We start from the raw sequence: 16,706 nt of genomic DNA on the forward strand, positions 1-16,706 counted from the left end.
TCCATAATCTTTGATTCCTTTACTATCTACAGATCTATCAACCTCCACTTTAAATATATCCAGAGATTTGGCCTCAAAGCCGTTCATGGCAATGAATTCCACAGGTCCGACACCCTCTGGCTAAAAAAATTACCCATCAATGTTCTGAAGGGACATCCTTGTACTCTGAGGTTGTGCTCTCTGGTCCTAAACTCTCCCACTGTTGGAAACATCCTCTCCATGTCTGTTCTATCCAAGTCTTTCGATATTCCCTAGGTTTCAATGAGATACCCTCTCATTCATTCTCCTAAATTCCAATGAGTACAAGCCCAGAGCCATCAAACACTTATCATACATTAACTTTTTGATTTCCAGGATCATTCCTGTAAACCTCCTCTGGACGTTTGTCTTAAATCAAAGGGTGGTGAATCTGTGGAATTTATTGCCACAGATGGCTGTGGAAGCCAAGTCACTGGATATATTTAAAACAGAGGTATGGTGCCCAAAACTGCTCATAATACTCCAAATGTGATCTGACCATGGCCTTATGAAGCCTCAGCAATACATCCTTACTCCACATACTTCCTGAAGCCTGTTGCCTGGAAATGAGACAACACGTTGGCTATTCTACTTACAGTTAATAAGCTTTTGTTGGAAAATTATAATGTTTTTGGCACTGGCAAGAGTGTTTCTCAAAGAGCAATTGTCCAAATTGGAATTTTTACCATATTCCTTCGTGCTATAATTTCGTCATAAAGATCTTTTTCATTTATGCAGGGCACAAAGCCAGAGGCTGACTTCTGACCCTCTTTGTCTGCTTCAAAAGTTTTATTACTCTGAGCCTTCGGTACTGTTCGAAAAGAATGTCTGCAAGGTAAACAGAAGTTCAAATTAATTTACTTCATTTCCAGTTTAATTATGGTTAATAGTAATTTTTCTTTTGACCTTTGTTTCAGTCCATATGAATTAACCTTCAGTGATCAAGCTTGGATATACAGTGCATTATAAATGAAGTTTGAATCTCAGTCAGTTCTACTTGAGCAAATTTAAATAAATAAATACAAGATATTTTGCAGATGCTGGAAATCCAGAGGAAGACACGCACACACAGAGTTATTCTTCATCTCATGTTCTTGATACTTATTGCTTATCTATGTATGTACTGTATTTGTTTATTTTGTATTTGCACAGCTTGTCTTTTGCACACCAGTTAAATGCCCACGTTGTTGCAGTCTTTCATTGATTCTGTTATGGTTATTAATCTATGGATTTATTGGGATTGCCTGCAAGAAAATGAATCTCAGGGTTGTATATGGTGACATATATGTACTTTGATAATAAATTTACTTTGAATAAAATGCTGGAGGAACTTGGCAGGTCAGGCAGCATCTATAGAGAGGAAAAAATGGTCGATATCTTGGGTCGAGACCCCTCATCAGGACTTATGAAGGGTCTCAGCCCAAACCATTGTTTATTCCTTTCCACAGATGCCGCCTGAGTTCATCCAACATTTTCATTTTGTAAATCTAAATAAATAGAGTAATATGATTTTTGTATCAGTATCCTGTGAACTCTAACAACCTATTACATGCAAAAAAAATTAAAAGGATTCTAATTTGCATTGCAACCCAAACTATCTGACAGACTTCCCTATCAAATACCCCAAGTGATAGTCCCTACAGCACAGAGTGTTCATAAATTGTAACCTCACTGTTTTAGAATTTATAGTAAAATCTCTGGGTTGCTTCCCAAATCTCAAAGTAACAGCAGCAATATTAATGGTTGACTGGCCTCCTGTGTTGTAAATGTTCTGCAAACCTAGACTATTCAATCCAAAACAACACACAAAATGCTGGAGAAACTCAAAAAGTCAGGCAGCATCCACGGAGATAAATAAGCAGTCGACGTTTCGAGCTGAGACTCTTCTTCAGGATCGAAAAGGAAGGTACCCAGGGGGAGGTGATAGGCCAGTGAGAAGAGGCAAGAGGCCAGAAAGGGGAACAGACAAAGAGGGGAGGGATTTTATTTATTTTATTTTATTTTATTTTTTAAATTGGAAGGAGAAATCTAAATCCCAACACTGGCATTTCAGAGGAATCACAAGAGACTGCAGACGCTAGAATCTGGAGTAGCACACAAAATTGTGGAGAAAATGGGTCAGGCAGCCAGGCAGCATGTGTGGAGGAAACGGACAGTCAGTGTCCCAGATTGAGGTAATCATCTGTTTTAGTGGTGGTGTTTGAGAGAAATACATTAATCAAGGCACTTATCCCACATAGAGTGCTGCCAGATTCCATATTCACCTGCAACAGCACGTGATGCCTTGATTGAACTCTTCTACTTCAAAGGACTTGCAGAGATTTTTAATCTCAAGACCCTGGAATGGGCCTTAAAGATCATTGGTGTTAATGGGATCTGGCTGTGCACAAATCAGTTGCAATGTTTTCTACATAAAAGCGAATGTTGACAGGCCCGGATAGGATGGACTTGGAGAGGATGTTTCCTACAGTGGGAAAGTCTAGGACCAGAGAGCACAGCCTCAGAATACAAGGACACTCTTGTGTGGGCACGTGGCCAAGTGGTTAAGGCATTGGACTAGCGACCTGAAGGTCGTGAGTTCAAGCCCCAGCCCAGGCAACGTGTTGTGTCCTTGAGCAAGGCACTTAATCACACATTGCTGTGCGACGACACTGTTGCCAAGCTGTATGGATCCTAATGCCCTTCCCTTGGACAACATTGGTGTCATGGAGACGGGAGACTTGCAGCATGGGCAACTGCTGGTCTTCCATACAACCTTGCCCAGACCTGCGCCCTGGAGAGTGAACTTTCTCAAGACTAACGGACAGAAATGAGGAGGAACTTCCATGGTGATTCTGTGGAATTCATTGTCACAGATGGCTGTGGAGGCCATGTCATTGGGTATGTTTAAAGCAGAAGTTGACAGGTTCTTGATTAGTAAGGGTGTTAAATGTAATGGGGAGAATGGTGGAGAAGGAAAACAAATCAGCCATGTTTGAATGGCAGAGCGGTCTCGTCAGTCTGAACGGCCTAATTCTGCTCCTATGTCTGATGATCAGCACTTTGTTTTCATTTCATATTTCCAGTATCAATTTTTTGTTTGATTTTCAGTTTCTTCCACGAGAACACTGCAGCATGGGCTATCGTGCAGGGTGACACTGGAAACCAGTCCAGTTTAGCTTACAAAATGTGGAAGATTGCAGGGAGGGTGAAGAAATGGAAAGGACGAGCAGGTTCTTAACTTTGAGAACGTGGGGTGAATGAATTTAAAGGGAGACTGTAACAATGACTGACAGACCACAGGAACAGAAGGAACTCAGACAAGTGCATACCCGGAACTTTGAAATAACATCAGTGTACTTGTAGAGTTATAGAGCCAAACACTAAAACGGGCCCATCTCGACCTTGCCAACCTAATTTTCTGCATGATCCCAACTACCATTCGAACTGGTTCCATCACAGTCTGGTATGGGGGGGGGGGGGGGGTTGCAGTCACTGCGCAGGATTAAGAAAAAGCCGCAGAAAGTTGTAAGCACAGCCAGCTCCATCATGGGCACTAGTCTCCTCACTCTGGGGTTCTAACATTTAACTGTCGCTCGTTCTTTTGGGAACACTCCTCTGTTTTTGTGGGTGGTTGCGAAGTTAAAGCATTTCAGGATGTATATTGTATACATTTCTCTGACATTAACTTGTACCTTTGAACAGTAATATCCCAGCTCCTGCACTCAATGCCCTGATTTATGAAGACCAATGTACCAAGTGCTCTCTTCATAACCCTATTTATCTGCAATGCCACTTTCAAGAAACTATCTTGAAACCAGTACATCACCTCTGCTGAAGCACCTTTGAGATTAATGCTGCAGCTGCCTGAAGGCTGGTATTTAACTTTAATCTTGCAGATTCCATAATTCTACTGGCCATAATCTCATCGACGGATTTTCCAGGGAACAGGTGTGTCAGAAGAGGGATAATCTAAAGAGAAGATATTAGAGAGGAATTAATCCATTTACTGCCAGAACCTCACTAGGTCAAAGGGCACAGCCTCAGAATACGGAGATGTCCCTTTAGAACAAAGATGAACAGGAATTTATTTAGCCAGAGGCTGGTGAATCTGTCGAATTTATTGCCACATACAACTGTGGAGGCTAAGTCATTGGGTATTTTTAAAGCAGAGGTTGATGGGTTTTAATGAGTAAGGGTGTCAAAGGTTACAGGTAGAAGGCAAGAGAATGGAGTTGAGGTTTAATAAATCAGCCATGATGGAATGACAGAGCAGACTTGATGGGCCAAATGGCCTAATACTGTTCCCAATGGTCTTAACAGGGTTAGATTCAAATAAAGGAACAATTTTGATCTTCCTACATAAATGTGTATATACGTATTTACCATAGTCCAGTGGGGGACGGGGAATGATGGTCGATACCAAAGATCGAAGCCCGAGGGTGAGCGGAAGTCGAAACCCGATGGCCAAGGTCTGGAGGCCTATCCTGAAGGTATGCGTGGGTGGGAGGGAGGGCGCAAAAGAGGAAAGGGGCCTGTCTTGTTCTTCTATTTGTTTTTTGCTTGCTGGGTCTTACAGACTGCTGCAATATTCATGGACTCAAGGTCTTGGACTTTAGTTTTTGTATGACTGTGTGTTACTGATATTTGTGCTACCATCTTATATGAGCCATCTGTGACTTGTGTTGTGTATGACTGTTGGTATTATGTTTTGCACCTTGGTCCCAGAGTAACGCTGTTTTGTTTGGCTGTATCCATAGGTTTTCATGGTTGAAAGACAATTAAACCGTGAACTTGAACTTGCATTTTGTTGTGTTCTGTGCTGTTCTGGTGGACATTGTAGGCATGCTATGTCGGTGCCGGAAAGTGTGGTGACATTTGCCTCCAGCACATCCTTAAGTGTGTCAGTTGTTAATGCAAATTACGGATTTCATTTTATCTTTCAATGAGCATGTGATAAATAAATCAGAATCTAAAGGGAATACAGAGGGGATTCACCAGTCTAGTTCCTGGGAATGGTAAGTCTGTTACCCAAGGAGAGCCTGAATAGGCTTGGCCTCTATTCAGATTTTAGAAGAATGAGAGATGACATCATTGAAACATGCATAACTCCTACACATGTAGATACCAACTTTTAAAAACATAGTAAATAATTTACAATTAGCATTTTTGGCATTTAATTAGATATTAATGAATTGCAAGAAGTGTTTGAGTGTATTCTAGGTCTGTGGGTTCTGAGGCCAACGTGGAGCCCACCACATCTTCCACAGATGGGACGAGGTGGATTGGTGGGTACAGTGAATGGCCAGTAATCATTGTTCAAAGGAAATTTAATATCAAGTACGTAGAGGTCACCATATACTATGAGATTTATTTTTTCAGGCATTTACAGGAAAAAAGAAAATAAAATTTTATGGAAAAACTGTACCATAAACAAAGACTGACAAACAACCAATGCGCGAAAGACGACGAACTGTGCGCATAAAAACAATACTGAGAACGAGTTATAAGGAGTCCTTGGGAATGAGTGTTAAGGTCATAGAAATTCGTTCAGAGTACTGGTGACTGAAATTATCCACACTCGTTCAGGAGCCTGATGGCTGTAGAGTAATAACTCCTCCCTAATCTGGTGGTGTGGGACCTGAGCCTTCTGTACCTCCTGCCTGATAGCAGCACTGAGAAGATGGCATGGGCTGGACAGTGGGGTCTTCAATGATGGATGCTGCTGTCTTATGTCAGCACTCCATATAAATGTACTTAATGTTGAGGAAGGCTTTGCCTGGGTTGTATCCACCATTTTCTGTAGCCTTTTCATACCAGGCTGTGATGCAACTAGTTAGGATACTCTCCATGATCATGGTAGTGCTGGATTTCAAGACCTGACAGCTCGAACACCATCACCAGCCCGCCTACTTAACCTTTCAACCAATCACTGCCACTCATCTAACAACTGAGAGATCTGCTCTGCCCACGTCTCGCATGCCTCCGCCCCTCTTGGGGTGGACACTATCCCAAATGCCAGGCAGAGCCTGCCAGAGCTAGAATATTTATTCACAGACCCTACCTCCAAATCAGACCACTCTTTCCTCTCTCTCCCAACCGCATGGACAGCCCCAAGTGCCACCTCCAACTCGTCAATGCCAGCCTGAACTCGAACAAAGACCGCACCCACAACGCATACAGCAATCACCAGCAAATAACCCACAGAGACATACATTACAGATTTAAACAGGGCACCCACACAGCATACCAGCAGACTCAATCCCGGACAAGCCCCCACAATGTAGCCCCCCCCGCCCCACCCCGGCCAGCCTCAGGGTCGCTCGACTCGCTGTTGTCTAGGAAAACCGCCTTGGCCCCGCCAAACTGGGTAATAGTTTGTGTGGATGCTGTGTGAGGTACCCCACCCCGCCCAAATAACAGACAATACACCAGATGCAATTAAGTGATTTACAGTTTATAGATATTACTGGAACTATATAATTAATAGAGAGTAAAATATAAAAGGAAAATAAAAGGCACCACACTTATCAAGGTTCAATCTCTTCGTGCACAAAACAGTTGGAGCTCAAGGACCACCTTCTTCACCCTGCGACCCCTCGGACCACCTCGACTGGCCACCTGGGACCAACAACAGTGATCGACCAGATGCTCCACACGAGTCAGTCTCCTCGCCGAACACCCTCCTCGGGGTCCGACCCCGTTAGCGGACATCACAGCACCTGCTCCACCCTCTGTCTCTCTCTCTCTCCCGCCTTCTGCCCCAAAACCCCACGCATACAAATCTTCCAGATACACCAAAGTCATAACAACTATCCCAATTGGTTCATAACATCCTCTTATCACCCCTCAACAAGCTGCTAGCGCAAAGCTTTCTCAGCGTTTAACATAACAAAGAAGCATTCCCGATTATAACATAACAAAGAAGCCATTTTAAATTTAACATACAGAAAAATAGACCCTGCACACAGTCCTCTGACCCCAGGACAGCCTACAGGCTTCCTGCCTCCAGTGGATTTGCAGGCATTAGGCCTCTGACTTCCCCACTGAGATGATCTGAAGCCGAGGACACTCGAAGACAGGGAAGACTGTGGTAATACTTGTACCTCAATCACGAAAGCAGCTAATTATCTGCTGACCACCATACTGAGGCTTGTGGGGGAGCTTTCCATTCCACAGATCAGCTGCTGCACTCTCTGGATTACAGTCATCCCACTCCTCACTTCATTGGCTGTCAGAAGCTTTGGGGACATCCTCAAGCCATGAAAGGTGCTGCTTAATCACAAGGAGATACCCAAGGCAATGTTAGCAAGCTAATTAACGATATGATTTAGAAAAATGGGATGCAATAGATTTGGGCAACACACACAAAATGCTGGAGGAACTCAGCAGGCCAGGCAGCATCTATGGGAAAAAAAGTACAGTCAACGTTACGGGCCAAGACCCCTTGGCAGGTCCAGCATTTTGTGTGCGTTGTTTGGATTTCCAGTATCTGCAGATTTTCTCTTGTTTGTAATAGATCTGACCTGAATTGTTACCTGTTTGTTTCTTATGTCCAACAATAATGACGTGACGGCATCTTCCTGTGAACCAGTGACATGCCTCAGTATCTGGCGAGTTTTTGCCCTGTTGAGGTAGTACTGGGACATGCACGGATTGCCTTCAATGGCAGTCGTGAATCGCTCGTCGGCTTCCTGGTAATTCCTGGCCCGAAATAAACAAAGGGAAAATCGAATCAATTTAACTGTTGAACTTGAACAGCCATTCTCATACACAATGAAACACTTGTCAGAGTGAGAAAGTGGGAGATTGGAGCACTGGTTCAAGCATGCGGCATGCAGCATGTGACTTTAGTCAACACAGTTTGTAGTTCCTCAGTGATGTGGGCAGATCTAATTGTTTCTGGTTTTCTGCTGTGAGTGCACTGTGAGGCTGTTCGTCGCATTCCTAGAAGTGGGACCTCAACTCTTCCAAAGTCTTTTAACTGTTTCTTCCTACTGCAAAGTCAGCTCTTGTTCCATAGCAAGCACTTCTACCTCAGGGGGAGTTCAAATCCCACTGCAGCGCCCTTCGCTTAGCTCGATGTGCCGGTGTGGTGCTGAGGGAGTGTGGCACTGTCAGAGGTGCCATCTATTGGATGAGAAGCTCATTTTGTTTTATTTAGAGATACAGCACAGTAACAGGGCCTTCCGGCCTAACGCGCCCGCACTGCCCGATTGCACCCATGTGACCAATTAACCTGTAGGCATACGTCTTTGGAATGTAGGAGGAAACCCGTGCAGTTATGGAGTGAACGTACAAAGTTTACAGACAGGGGATGGAAGCGAACCTGGCTTGCTGGGGTTGTGACAGCGTTATACTACTACGTCCCAAAAACAAGAGTTAAAACTGAGACCCGGCGTGCTCTCTGAAGTGGATGTAAAGGATTCTGTACTAACGTTTCAGAAGAAAAGCAGGATCTTTTACATCCACGTCACAGCTATTCTTCAACTATTTTGTTAAAAAGAAAAAGCAGATTTACAGGTAGCAGCCTGGTATGGAGCTGCTTCCTCAGAGCCCTAACGAATCCTGACCTTAGTTGCTGTCTGTGTGGGGTTTGCACTGTCAGCACGTGGAATTCCTCTGCTGTTAGGCAACAGTACACTGCCCCCTAGTGTAGGCGAGAGGTAAAATCTGGGGAAAGTCTTTGGGACTGTTGGGAGAACTAGTGGGGAAATGGGATTGATGGGGTGCTCTGAGGGCTGGCATAGGCTTGATGGGCCACATGGCCTCTTTCCTAATTGTAGATATCATCCCACCCGAAAATGTCTCTCCAAGCCACAGTGACTGGGCACTGCTGTCATAGTCATACTTTATTGATCCCAGGGGAAATTGGTTTTCGTTACAGTTGCATCATAAATAATTAAATAGTAATAAAACCATAAATAATTAAATGGTAATATGTAAATTAAGCCAGGACCAGCCTATTGGCTCAGGGTGTCTGACCCTCCAAGGGAGGAGTTGTAAAGTTTGATGGCCACAGGCAGGAATGACTTCCTATGACGCTCTGTGTTGCATCTCGGTGGAATGAGTCTCTGGCTGAATGTACTCCTGTGCCCAACCAGTCCATTATGTAGTGGATGAGAGACATTGTCCAAGATGGCATGCAACTTGGACAGCATCTTCTTTTCAGACACCACAGTGAGAAAGTCCAGTTCCATCCCCACAACATCACTGGCCTTACGAATGAGTTTGTTGATTCTGTCGGTGTCTGCTACCCTCAGCCTGCTGCTCCAGCACACAACAGCAAACATGATAGCACTGGCCACCACAGACTCGTAGAACATTCTCAGCATCATCTGGCAGATGTTAAAGGACCTCAGTCTCCTCAGGAAATAGAGACGGCTCTGACCCTTCTTGTAGACAGCCTCAGTGTTCTTTGACCAGTCCAGTTTATTGTCAATTCATATCCCCAGGTATTTGTAATCCTCCACCATGTCCACACTGACCCCCTGGATGGAAACAGGGGTCACCGGTGCCTTAGCTCTCCTCAGGTCTACCACCAGCTCCTTAGTCTTTTTCACATTAAGCTACAGATAATTCTGCTCACACCATGTGACAAAGTTTCCTACCGTAGCCCTGTACTCAGCCTCATCTCCCTTGCTGATGCATCCAACTATGGCAGAGTCATCCGAAAACTTCTGAAGATGACAAGACTCTGTGCAGTAGTTGAAGTCTGAGGTGTAAATGGTCCGTTACTGGGAGATCTACATTACAAGAAGGTTAAAACAGCATATTTGTCTCACGAGCTCCATGTCACCCAAGTGCCAGAACCAGTAATGGTCAGGGAAACTGCGAGGTGGCAGACTCTGCGTGCAAGATGACAAGGGCTGGAGCACGGACTCTCCTGTAGTGGCCAGTCGCTACTCCTCGGCAACAACACCATGCAGTTGAACGCCGGCCTTTTTGTTTGGTCAGGGAATTTACTGCAGTGTTCATCACCACTGTCTACATCCCCCAACTCCGAGTGCTAACACCAAGGACACACTGGGAGAGGTTTACAGTATCATCAGCCCTCTACAGAATAAGCTTCTGGACAGTCTCTTCACAATTGCAAACTTCAATTATGCCCTTTTTTGTTTTTTATTATTGAGTTCTTTATGCTTGTTGTGTTTTTTTTTTTTTTTAAGTGCTGCATTGGATCCGGAGTAACAATCATTTATTCTCCTCTACACTCGTGTACTGAAGAATGACAATGAACAATCTCGGATCCTGAACACCTTACCTATTCTGGTGGCTGAGGAGGCCCTTCTCGTTATTTACTGCTGCAATCCGAATTTGTATGCGCCAGTCCTCAGGGTCGAGTTCTTGAGCTTGTTCGTAGTCCAGCAGTGCAAAATCCAGATTACACTGCTTGAGGAAGCAATCTGAAGCAAAGTGAACCAGACACCTCATTAAGCAAAGTAGTCTGACATGATCGAATGATATATTTTTTTAAAATGCATTTTTAAAAGCCCTTTACATTACTAAGGATAAACAAAGAAGATGGACTCACTCTATTTAATGGCTAGTCAAATACATTTTGAGTAGTTTTATAATATGTGGGGAGAAAACATCTGAAGTCTCCTCTTAGTGATTATGGTTAATATTAGCCCATATGGAAGGAAAAGTGCTGATGATATCAGTGTGACACTATTTGAGGTTACTAGAGATTTATGACCAGTGAGATGTGGATGTTAGTATTCTGGAGATACAGTACACTAATGGGCCCTTCTGGCCCAAAGAGCCCAATGCCCAATTATACCGGTTTGACCTTTAAACCTACATCTTGTGGGAGGAAACTGGAGAACCCAGAGGAAAAGCACACGGTTACAGAGCGAGTGTACAAACTCCTTGCAGATGGCACTGGGAATTGGATCAGGGTCTCTGGTGCTGGCATAGCATTCCCCTAACTGCTTGCTACAATGATGCCCCAAGAAACTTAGCACCCGGGGTCAGAATTGAACCTGCGTCACCAGAGAGGTCAGGCAGCAACTCTATTTACAACGCACAATGTTCTCCTGTTTCCTCTTTCCCATTAGATGGAAGATGCAAAAGCCAAACTTTTACAGATGTACCATGGAGAGCATTTTAACTGGCTGCATCACCACCTGGTACAGGGGGGCTACTGCACAGGACTGCAATAAGCTGCAGAGAGTTATAAACTTGGTCAGCTCCACCACGAGCACTGGCCGCCGTAGTATCCAAGACATCTTCAAGGAGTCATGTCCACTATTCAGGACTCCCATCACCCAGGACACGCCCTCTTCTCATTGCTACCATCAGGAAGGAGATACAGGAGCCTGAAGACACACACTCAACATTTCAGGAACAGCTTCTTTTCCTCTGCCATCCGATTTCTGAATGGACATTGAACACTACCTTGTTACTTTTTAAAATTTCTATTGTTGCACTACTTATTTAATTTAACAATTTAGTACACACACACACAGATTGATAAATTCGTGGCCTAAGGTAGGAGTCAATTTTAGAAAACCTAGCACATTTATTTTTCAACATAGTCCCCTCCTACATTTACACACTTAGTCCAGCGGTCGTGGAGCGTACGGATCTTGGACCTCCAGAAAGTGTCCACAGCAGGGGTGATTGATAAGTTCGTGGCCTAAGGTAGAAGGAGATGAGTTATACGGCTCTCGTTACATGCACTTGCAGGTCAACTCTTTGAGTGATTATACAGAAAGTTTGAAGTTAATAACTCATCTCCTTCTACCTTAGGCCATAAACTTATCAAATCACCCCGTGTGTGTGTATATACACTTACTGTAATTTAGTTTTTCCTCTTATTACATATTGCATTGTACTGCAGCTGTAACGTCAACAGATTTCATGACATGTGCAGGTGATATTGAACCTCATTCTGCTCCTGAAGCCACACCACCAAACTCAAGGGCAGCTGCTGTCCCACTGTTACAAGACCATTGAATGGTTCCCTTGTATGATAAGGATGGGCTCCTGACTTCATAATCTACCTCGTCACCATCTTGTGCCTTATTCTCTGCTTGCATTGCATTTTCTCTGTAGCTGTAACAATTCTGTTATTGCTTTCCCTTGTACTACCTCAATGCACTATTGTGATGAAATGATCTGTACAGATAGCATATAATGCTTTTCATTAAACCTTGGTACATGAGACAATAACTTACCTAGCTCAGTGCTTCACAGTCACACTGTGCTACCAGAGATTAATGAGCAGTCACTACCATGAAGAAGCGAAGGGGGACTGTTTAATCTTGGTTTAGCTGTTGTGCATTCAGAGATGTCCTTCTGCACCCCACTCCGATTGCTATCTGAGTTACTGTTGCTTTCCCGTCAGCTTGAACCAGTGTGGCCATTCTCCTCTGACCTCTCGTTAACAAGGTGTTTTCATCCACAGAACTGGATTTTTTTTTTTGCATATTCTTTGTAAACTCTAGGTACATGAAAATCCCAGGAGATCAGCACTTTCTGAGATAATCAAACCACCCCATCTGGCACCAACATCCATTCCACAGTCAAAGTCACTTTGATCACGTTTCTTCCCCATTCTGATGTTTGGTCTGAATAACAACTGAACCTCTTGACCATGTCTGCATGGTTTTATTCATTGAGTTGCTGCCATGTGATTGGCTGATTAGACATTTGCATTAATGATCATCTGTACAAGTGTACCTAATAAAGTGGCCACTAAGTGTTTGTTTTAATTAAGCATTCCAATCTGCGACTCTCCCACTGCTGCATTTAACAACTAGCACTTGGGTCACAGATAACATGGATGTTCGGTCACTAGCAGAACCAAAGGCAAATTAATTCAGTCTGGAACTGAAATAAAAGATTGGCAACAAATGGTGGCTGAAGCTTGATGTCTAACTCTGTACCTGCTTTTAATACACGAGTTAAGGGTGTCATAAATAAAAATCAGGTGGACTTTGAATAGATTAAAGAGAATTCAAGAAAACCTTCGTGCCTTTTTCCTATGGTTCAGACAGTAATTGTATGTCTGTCTAAGATATTTCCCTTTGTATTTTTGTGTAAGCTGCTCTGCACTGTCATAGAACTAACCACTGTGGCAAAATTGTTTTCATCTGTGCAGCAACAGCTTTGAGAAATCAGGGATGATGTTCTTTGTCTTTGAAAGGTGCAGATAGAATAGAAAGTGACAAACTGACGTTTTGACTGAATTGGTGCTTGCGTTCTGTTATTTCTAGAAACTAATTGGAAGGAGTAAAAACACAACACTGCAGACGCTGGAAATGAAGAAATACACAGCAGGTCAGGCAGCATCTGTGATGCTTGAAAGGCCGTTTGTTCCACATCGATGACCTTTCATCATTCTGGTGCCGCTGATTATGAAGAGTTTGGGAAGGACTTGCATTGGCAACCCAACACAACTACAAAGGTGGTGATTAAACATCAAATAATGGATTCTTGACCATGAGATATAGCAGCAGAATTAGGCCACTCAGCCCATCAAGTGATTGGACATTGCTCTGGCATTCAATCATGGCTGCTTTATTATCCCCCTCAGCCCCCGTTCTCCTGCCCTCTATTTGATGTCCTTACTAACCAAAAACCTATCAACTTCCACTTTGAATATATCCAATGACTTGACCTCAACAGCCGTCTGTGACAATAAATTCCACAGAGTCACCACCCTCCAGCTAAAGAAATTCCTCATCTCTGCTCTAAAGGTACATCCGTGTATTCGAAGACTGTCCCATCTGGTTCTACCCTTCCCCTCTCTAGGAAGCATCCTCTCCATGTCCACTCTATCTAGGCCTTTCAATAGTCAATAGGTTTCTCATTCTTCATTCTCCGCCTATTCAGAATTAATGACTGCTTACCCTAGCACAGAATATATAATATTTTATATGTATTCTAACAATTGTGAAACATTTATTTCTCTTCATTGAGGGTTCATGTCAATCTGAACTATCTAGGCCTTTCAATATTTGGTAGGTTTCAATGAGACCCTCCCCTCCATTCCTCTGAACTCCAGTGTGTACAGGCCCAGAGCCATCAAACACATCTCATTCATTAACCCAAACACGAGGAAATCTGCAGATGCTGGAATTTCAAGCAACACACATAAAAGTTGCTGGTGAACGCAGCAGGCCAGGCAGCATCTCTAGGAAGAGGTACAGTCAACGTTTCGGGCCGAGACCCTTCGTCAGGACTAACTGAAAGAAGAGCTAGTAAGAGATTTGAAAGTGGGAGGGGGAGGGGGAGATCCAAAATGATAGGAGAAGACAGGAGGGGGAGGGATGGAGCCAAGAGCCGGACAGGTGATTGGCAAAAGGGATATGAGAGGATCATGGGACAGGAGGCCCAGGGAGAAAGAAAAAGGGGAGGGGTGAAAAGCCCAGGGGATGGACAAGGGGTATAGTGAGAGACACAGAGGGAGAAAAAGAATGTGTGTATTTAAATAAATAACGGATGGGATACGAGGGGGAGGTGGTGCATTAGCGGAAGTTTGAGAAGTCAATGTTCATGCCATCAGGTTGGAGGCTACCCAGACGGAATATAAGGTGTTGTTCCTCCAACCTGAGTGTGGCTTCATCTTGACAGTAGAGGAGGCCATGGATAGACATATCAGAATGGGAATGGGACGTGGAATTAAAATGTGTGGTCACTGGGAGATCCCGCTTTCTCTGGCGGACAGAGCGTAGGTGCTCTGTCATTCATTAACCCTTTCATTCTTGAACCCACAATCTACCTCGTCGTAGCTGTGCACATTTTTGCCTGCCTGCACTTTCTCTGCAATAGTTTCCACTCTGTTGTTGCTTTTCCGCTGTACTATGTTGATGTACCGAAATGATCGGTATAGATGGCACGATGGACGAAGTTTATCATGTGACAACACTAAACCAGTTTACCAATTGTAGTCCCAAGTCATGGAACCTGATGAATTGTCATCTGCCTGGAACTTGAGGCAGATCTTTGTTGGCTCACTGATTGCTAGCCATCCCAACGCACACTCAAAACGCTGGAGGAACTCAGCAGCTCAGGCATCCGTTAGTCTTGCAAGACCATGGATCTGTGCCTGGAAAGTCTTCACTCTCCAGGGCGCAGGCCTGGGCAAGGTTGTATGGAAGACCAGTCTCCCCTCTCCACGACACCAATGTTGTCCAAGGGAAGGGCCTTAGGACCCATACAGCTTGGCACCAGTGTCGTCGCAGAGCAATGTGTGATTAAGTGCCTTGCTCAAGGACACAACACGCTGCCTTGGCTGGGGCTCGAATTCACGACCTTCAGGTCACTAGTACAATGCCTTAGCCACTTGGCCCACATGCAGCTCAGGCAGCATCATAGAAATGAGCAAACGTTTCGGGCCAAGACCCTTCTTCAGGACTGGAAAGGAAGGAGGATGATGCCTGAATAAAAAAAATGTATGGGGGTGGTGTGAGGGGAAGAAGAATGGCTAGAAGGTGATAGGTGAAGACAGATGGGTGGGAAAAGTAAAGGGCTGGAGAGGAAGGTATCTGATAGGAGAGGAGACTGGACCACAGGAGGAAGGGAATGAGGAGGGGCACAAGCGGGAGTTGACGAGCAAGTGAGGAGAGGCAAGAAGCCAGAGCCTGACCTGCTGAGTTCCTCCAGCGTTTTGTGCATGTTGCTTTGGATTTCCAGCAGCTACAGAATTTCTCACGTTTTTGATTTTCCAGCCCTCTATCCTGTGCCCTACTGTTTGTTCCACGGTCTTCCTCTGGAACCTGGCTCCCTAAACTCCTGTGTGGCCGAGTTATCTCAGCAGGGGCAGCCGGCTGCACTTACAGAACAGCCAGTGAGGTGCCATCCTCCTCCTTCCTTCACCTGTCCCTGCGGCGCGCGCCATTGTCAAAGTACGTGAACGGCCGTCACAAAAAATGGAATTTTTCTTTACAACAACAACACGTGCAAAATGTTGGAGGAACTCAGCAGGCCAGGCAGCATCTACGGGGAAGAGTAAACAGTCGACGTTTCGGGCCGAGACCCTTCATCAGGACTGGAATTTTTTTTCCTTTATTTATAAAGCATGCCTGCGCTCTAAACTATTAAAATTATTAAAGCCTAAATAATAAGTAGCTAATAAAAGCACAGTTGGTTATCTTTCTCCAGGGAGTCAAAGCCATTCACCTTTTATCTACCCACCTTCATATCTACCTACTTCATTAAATAAATACATTTTCTAATTAATTAGACAAACAGCTCGGTGACAGGCCCTTCTGGCCCAATGAGCCCAGTTACACCCATGTGACCATTTAACCTACTAAACCACGCAACTTTGGAATGGGTGGAAGCCCAAGCATCTGGAGGAAATCCATGTGGTCACAGGGTGAAAGCGCAAACCCCTTACAGAATGGAACCTGGGTCACTGGTACGGTAGCAGCGTTACACTTGGTAATCCCTAGCACTGGTGCCTGTGTTGGAGACAGATTTGCCATTTTAACTATGTTTCTCTCTCCACAAATGCTGCTTGACCTGCTGAGTATTTCCAGCATGGTCTGTTTTATTGAAAAATACAGTCAACCAGCACGTGTGTTCTTCTGAACATTGTGGGCATGGTACGTTGGTGTTGCAATATGTGGGAATACTTGTGGGCTGCCCCCAGCACACCCTTCGATTGTGTTGTTAAAGCAAATGACGCATTTCCCTGCATGCTTCGAGGTACGTGTGATAAATAAGTGAAGCTGAATCTGAAAGAGAAGGCACTT

At 44.4% G+C, this 16,706-nt stretch overlaps 1 protein-coding gene across 5 annotated transcripts in view; it reads right to left on the reverse strand.

The window, feature by feature from the left end:
- The window catches only part of LOC140186088 (tetratricopeptide repeat protein 16-like), a 38,725-nt gene that overhangs the window by 1,136 nt on the left and 20,883 nt on the right, over positions 1 to 16,706 (reverse strand). For 2 of the 5 annotated variants that reach the window (XM_072239956.1, XM_072239955.1), the window contains exons 8-11: positions 10,262 to 10,403; positions 7,536 to 7,701; positions 3,827 to 3,969; positions 705 to 846 (exon numbers count right to left, since the gene is read on the reverse strand). In XM_072239956.1, coding sequence (XP_072096057.1) covers positions 705 to 846; positions 3,827 to 3,969; positions 7,536 to 7,701; positions 10,262 to 10,403 — 593 coding nt within the window. Of the gene's footprint in view, positions 1 to 704; positions 847 to 3,826; positions 3,970 to 7,535; positions 7,702 to 10,261; positions 10,404 to 16,706 lie in introns of those variants that run through there. The other 3 variants (XM_072239958.1, XM_072239959.1, XM_072239957.1) reach the window with 3 other exon arrangements.

This window comes from Mobula birostris, chromosome 22, assembly GCF_030028105.1.
Source record: "Mobula birostris isolate sMobBir1 chromosome 22, sMobBir1.hap1, whole genome shotgun sequence".
In the NCBI taxonomy this organism is placed as follows: domain Eukaryota; kingdom Metazoa; phylum Chordata; class Chondrichthyes; order Myliobatiformes; family Myliobatidae; genus Mobula; species Mobula birostris.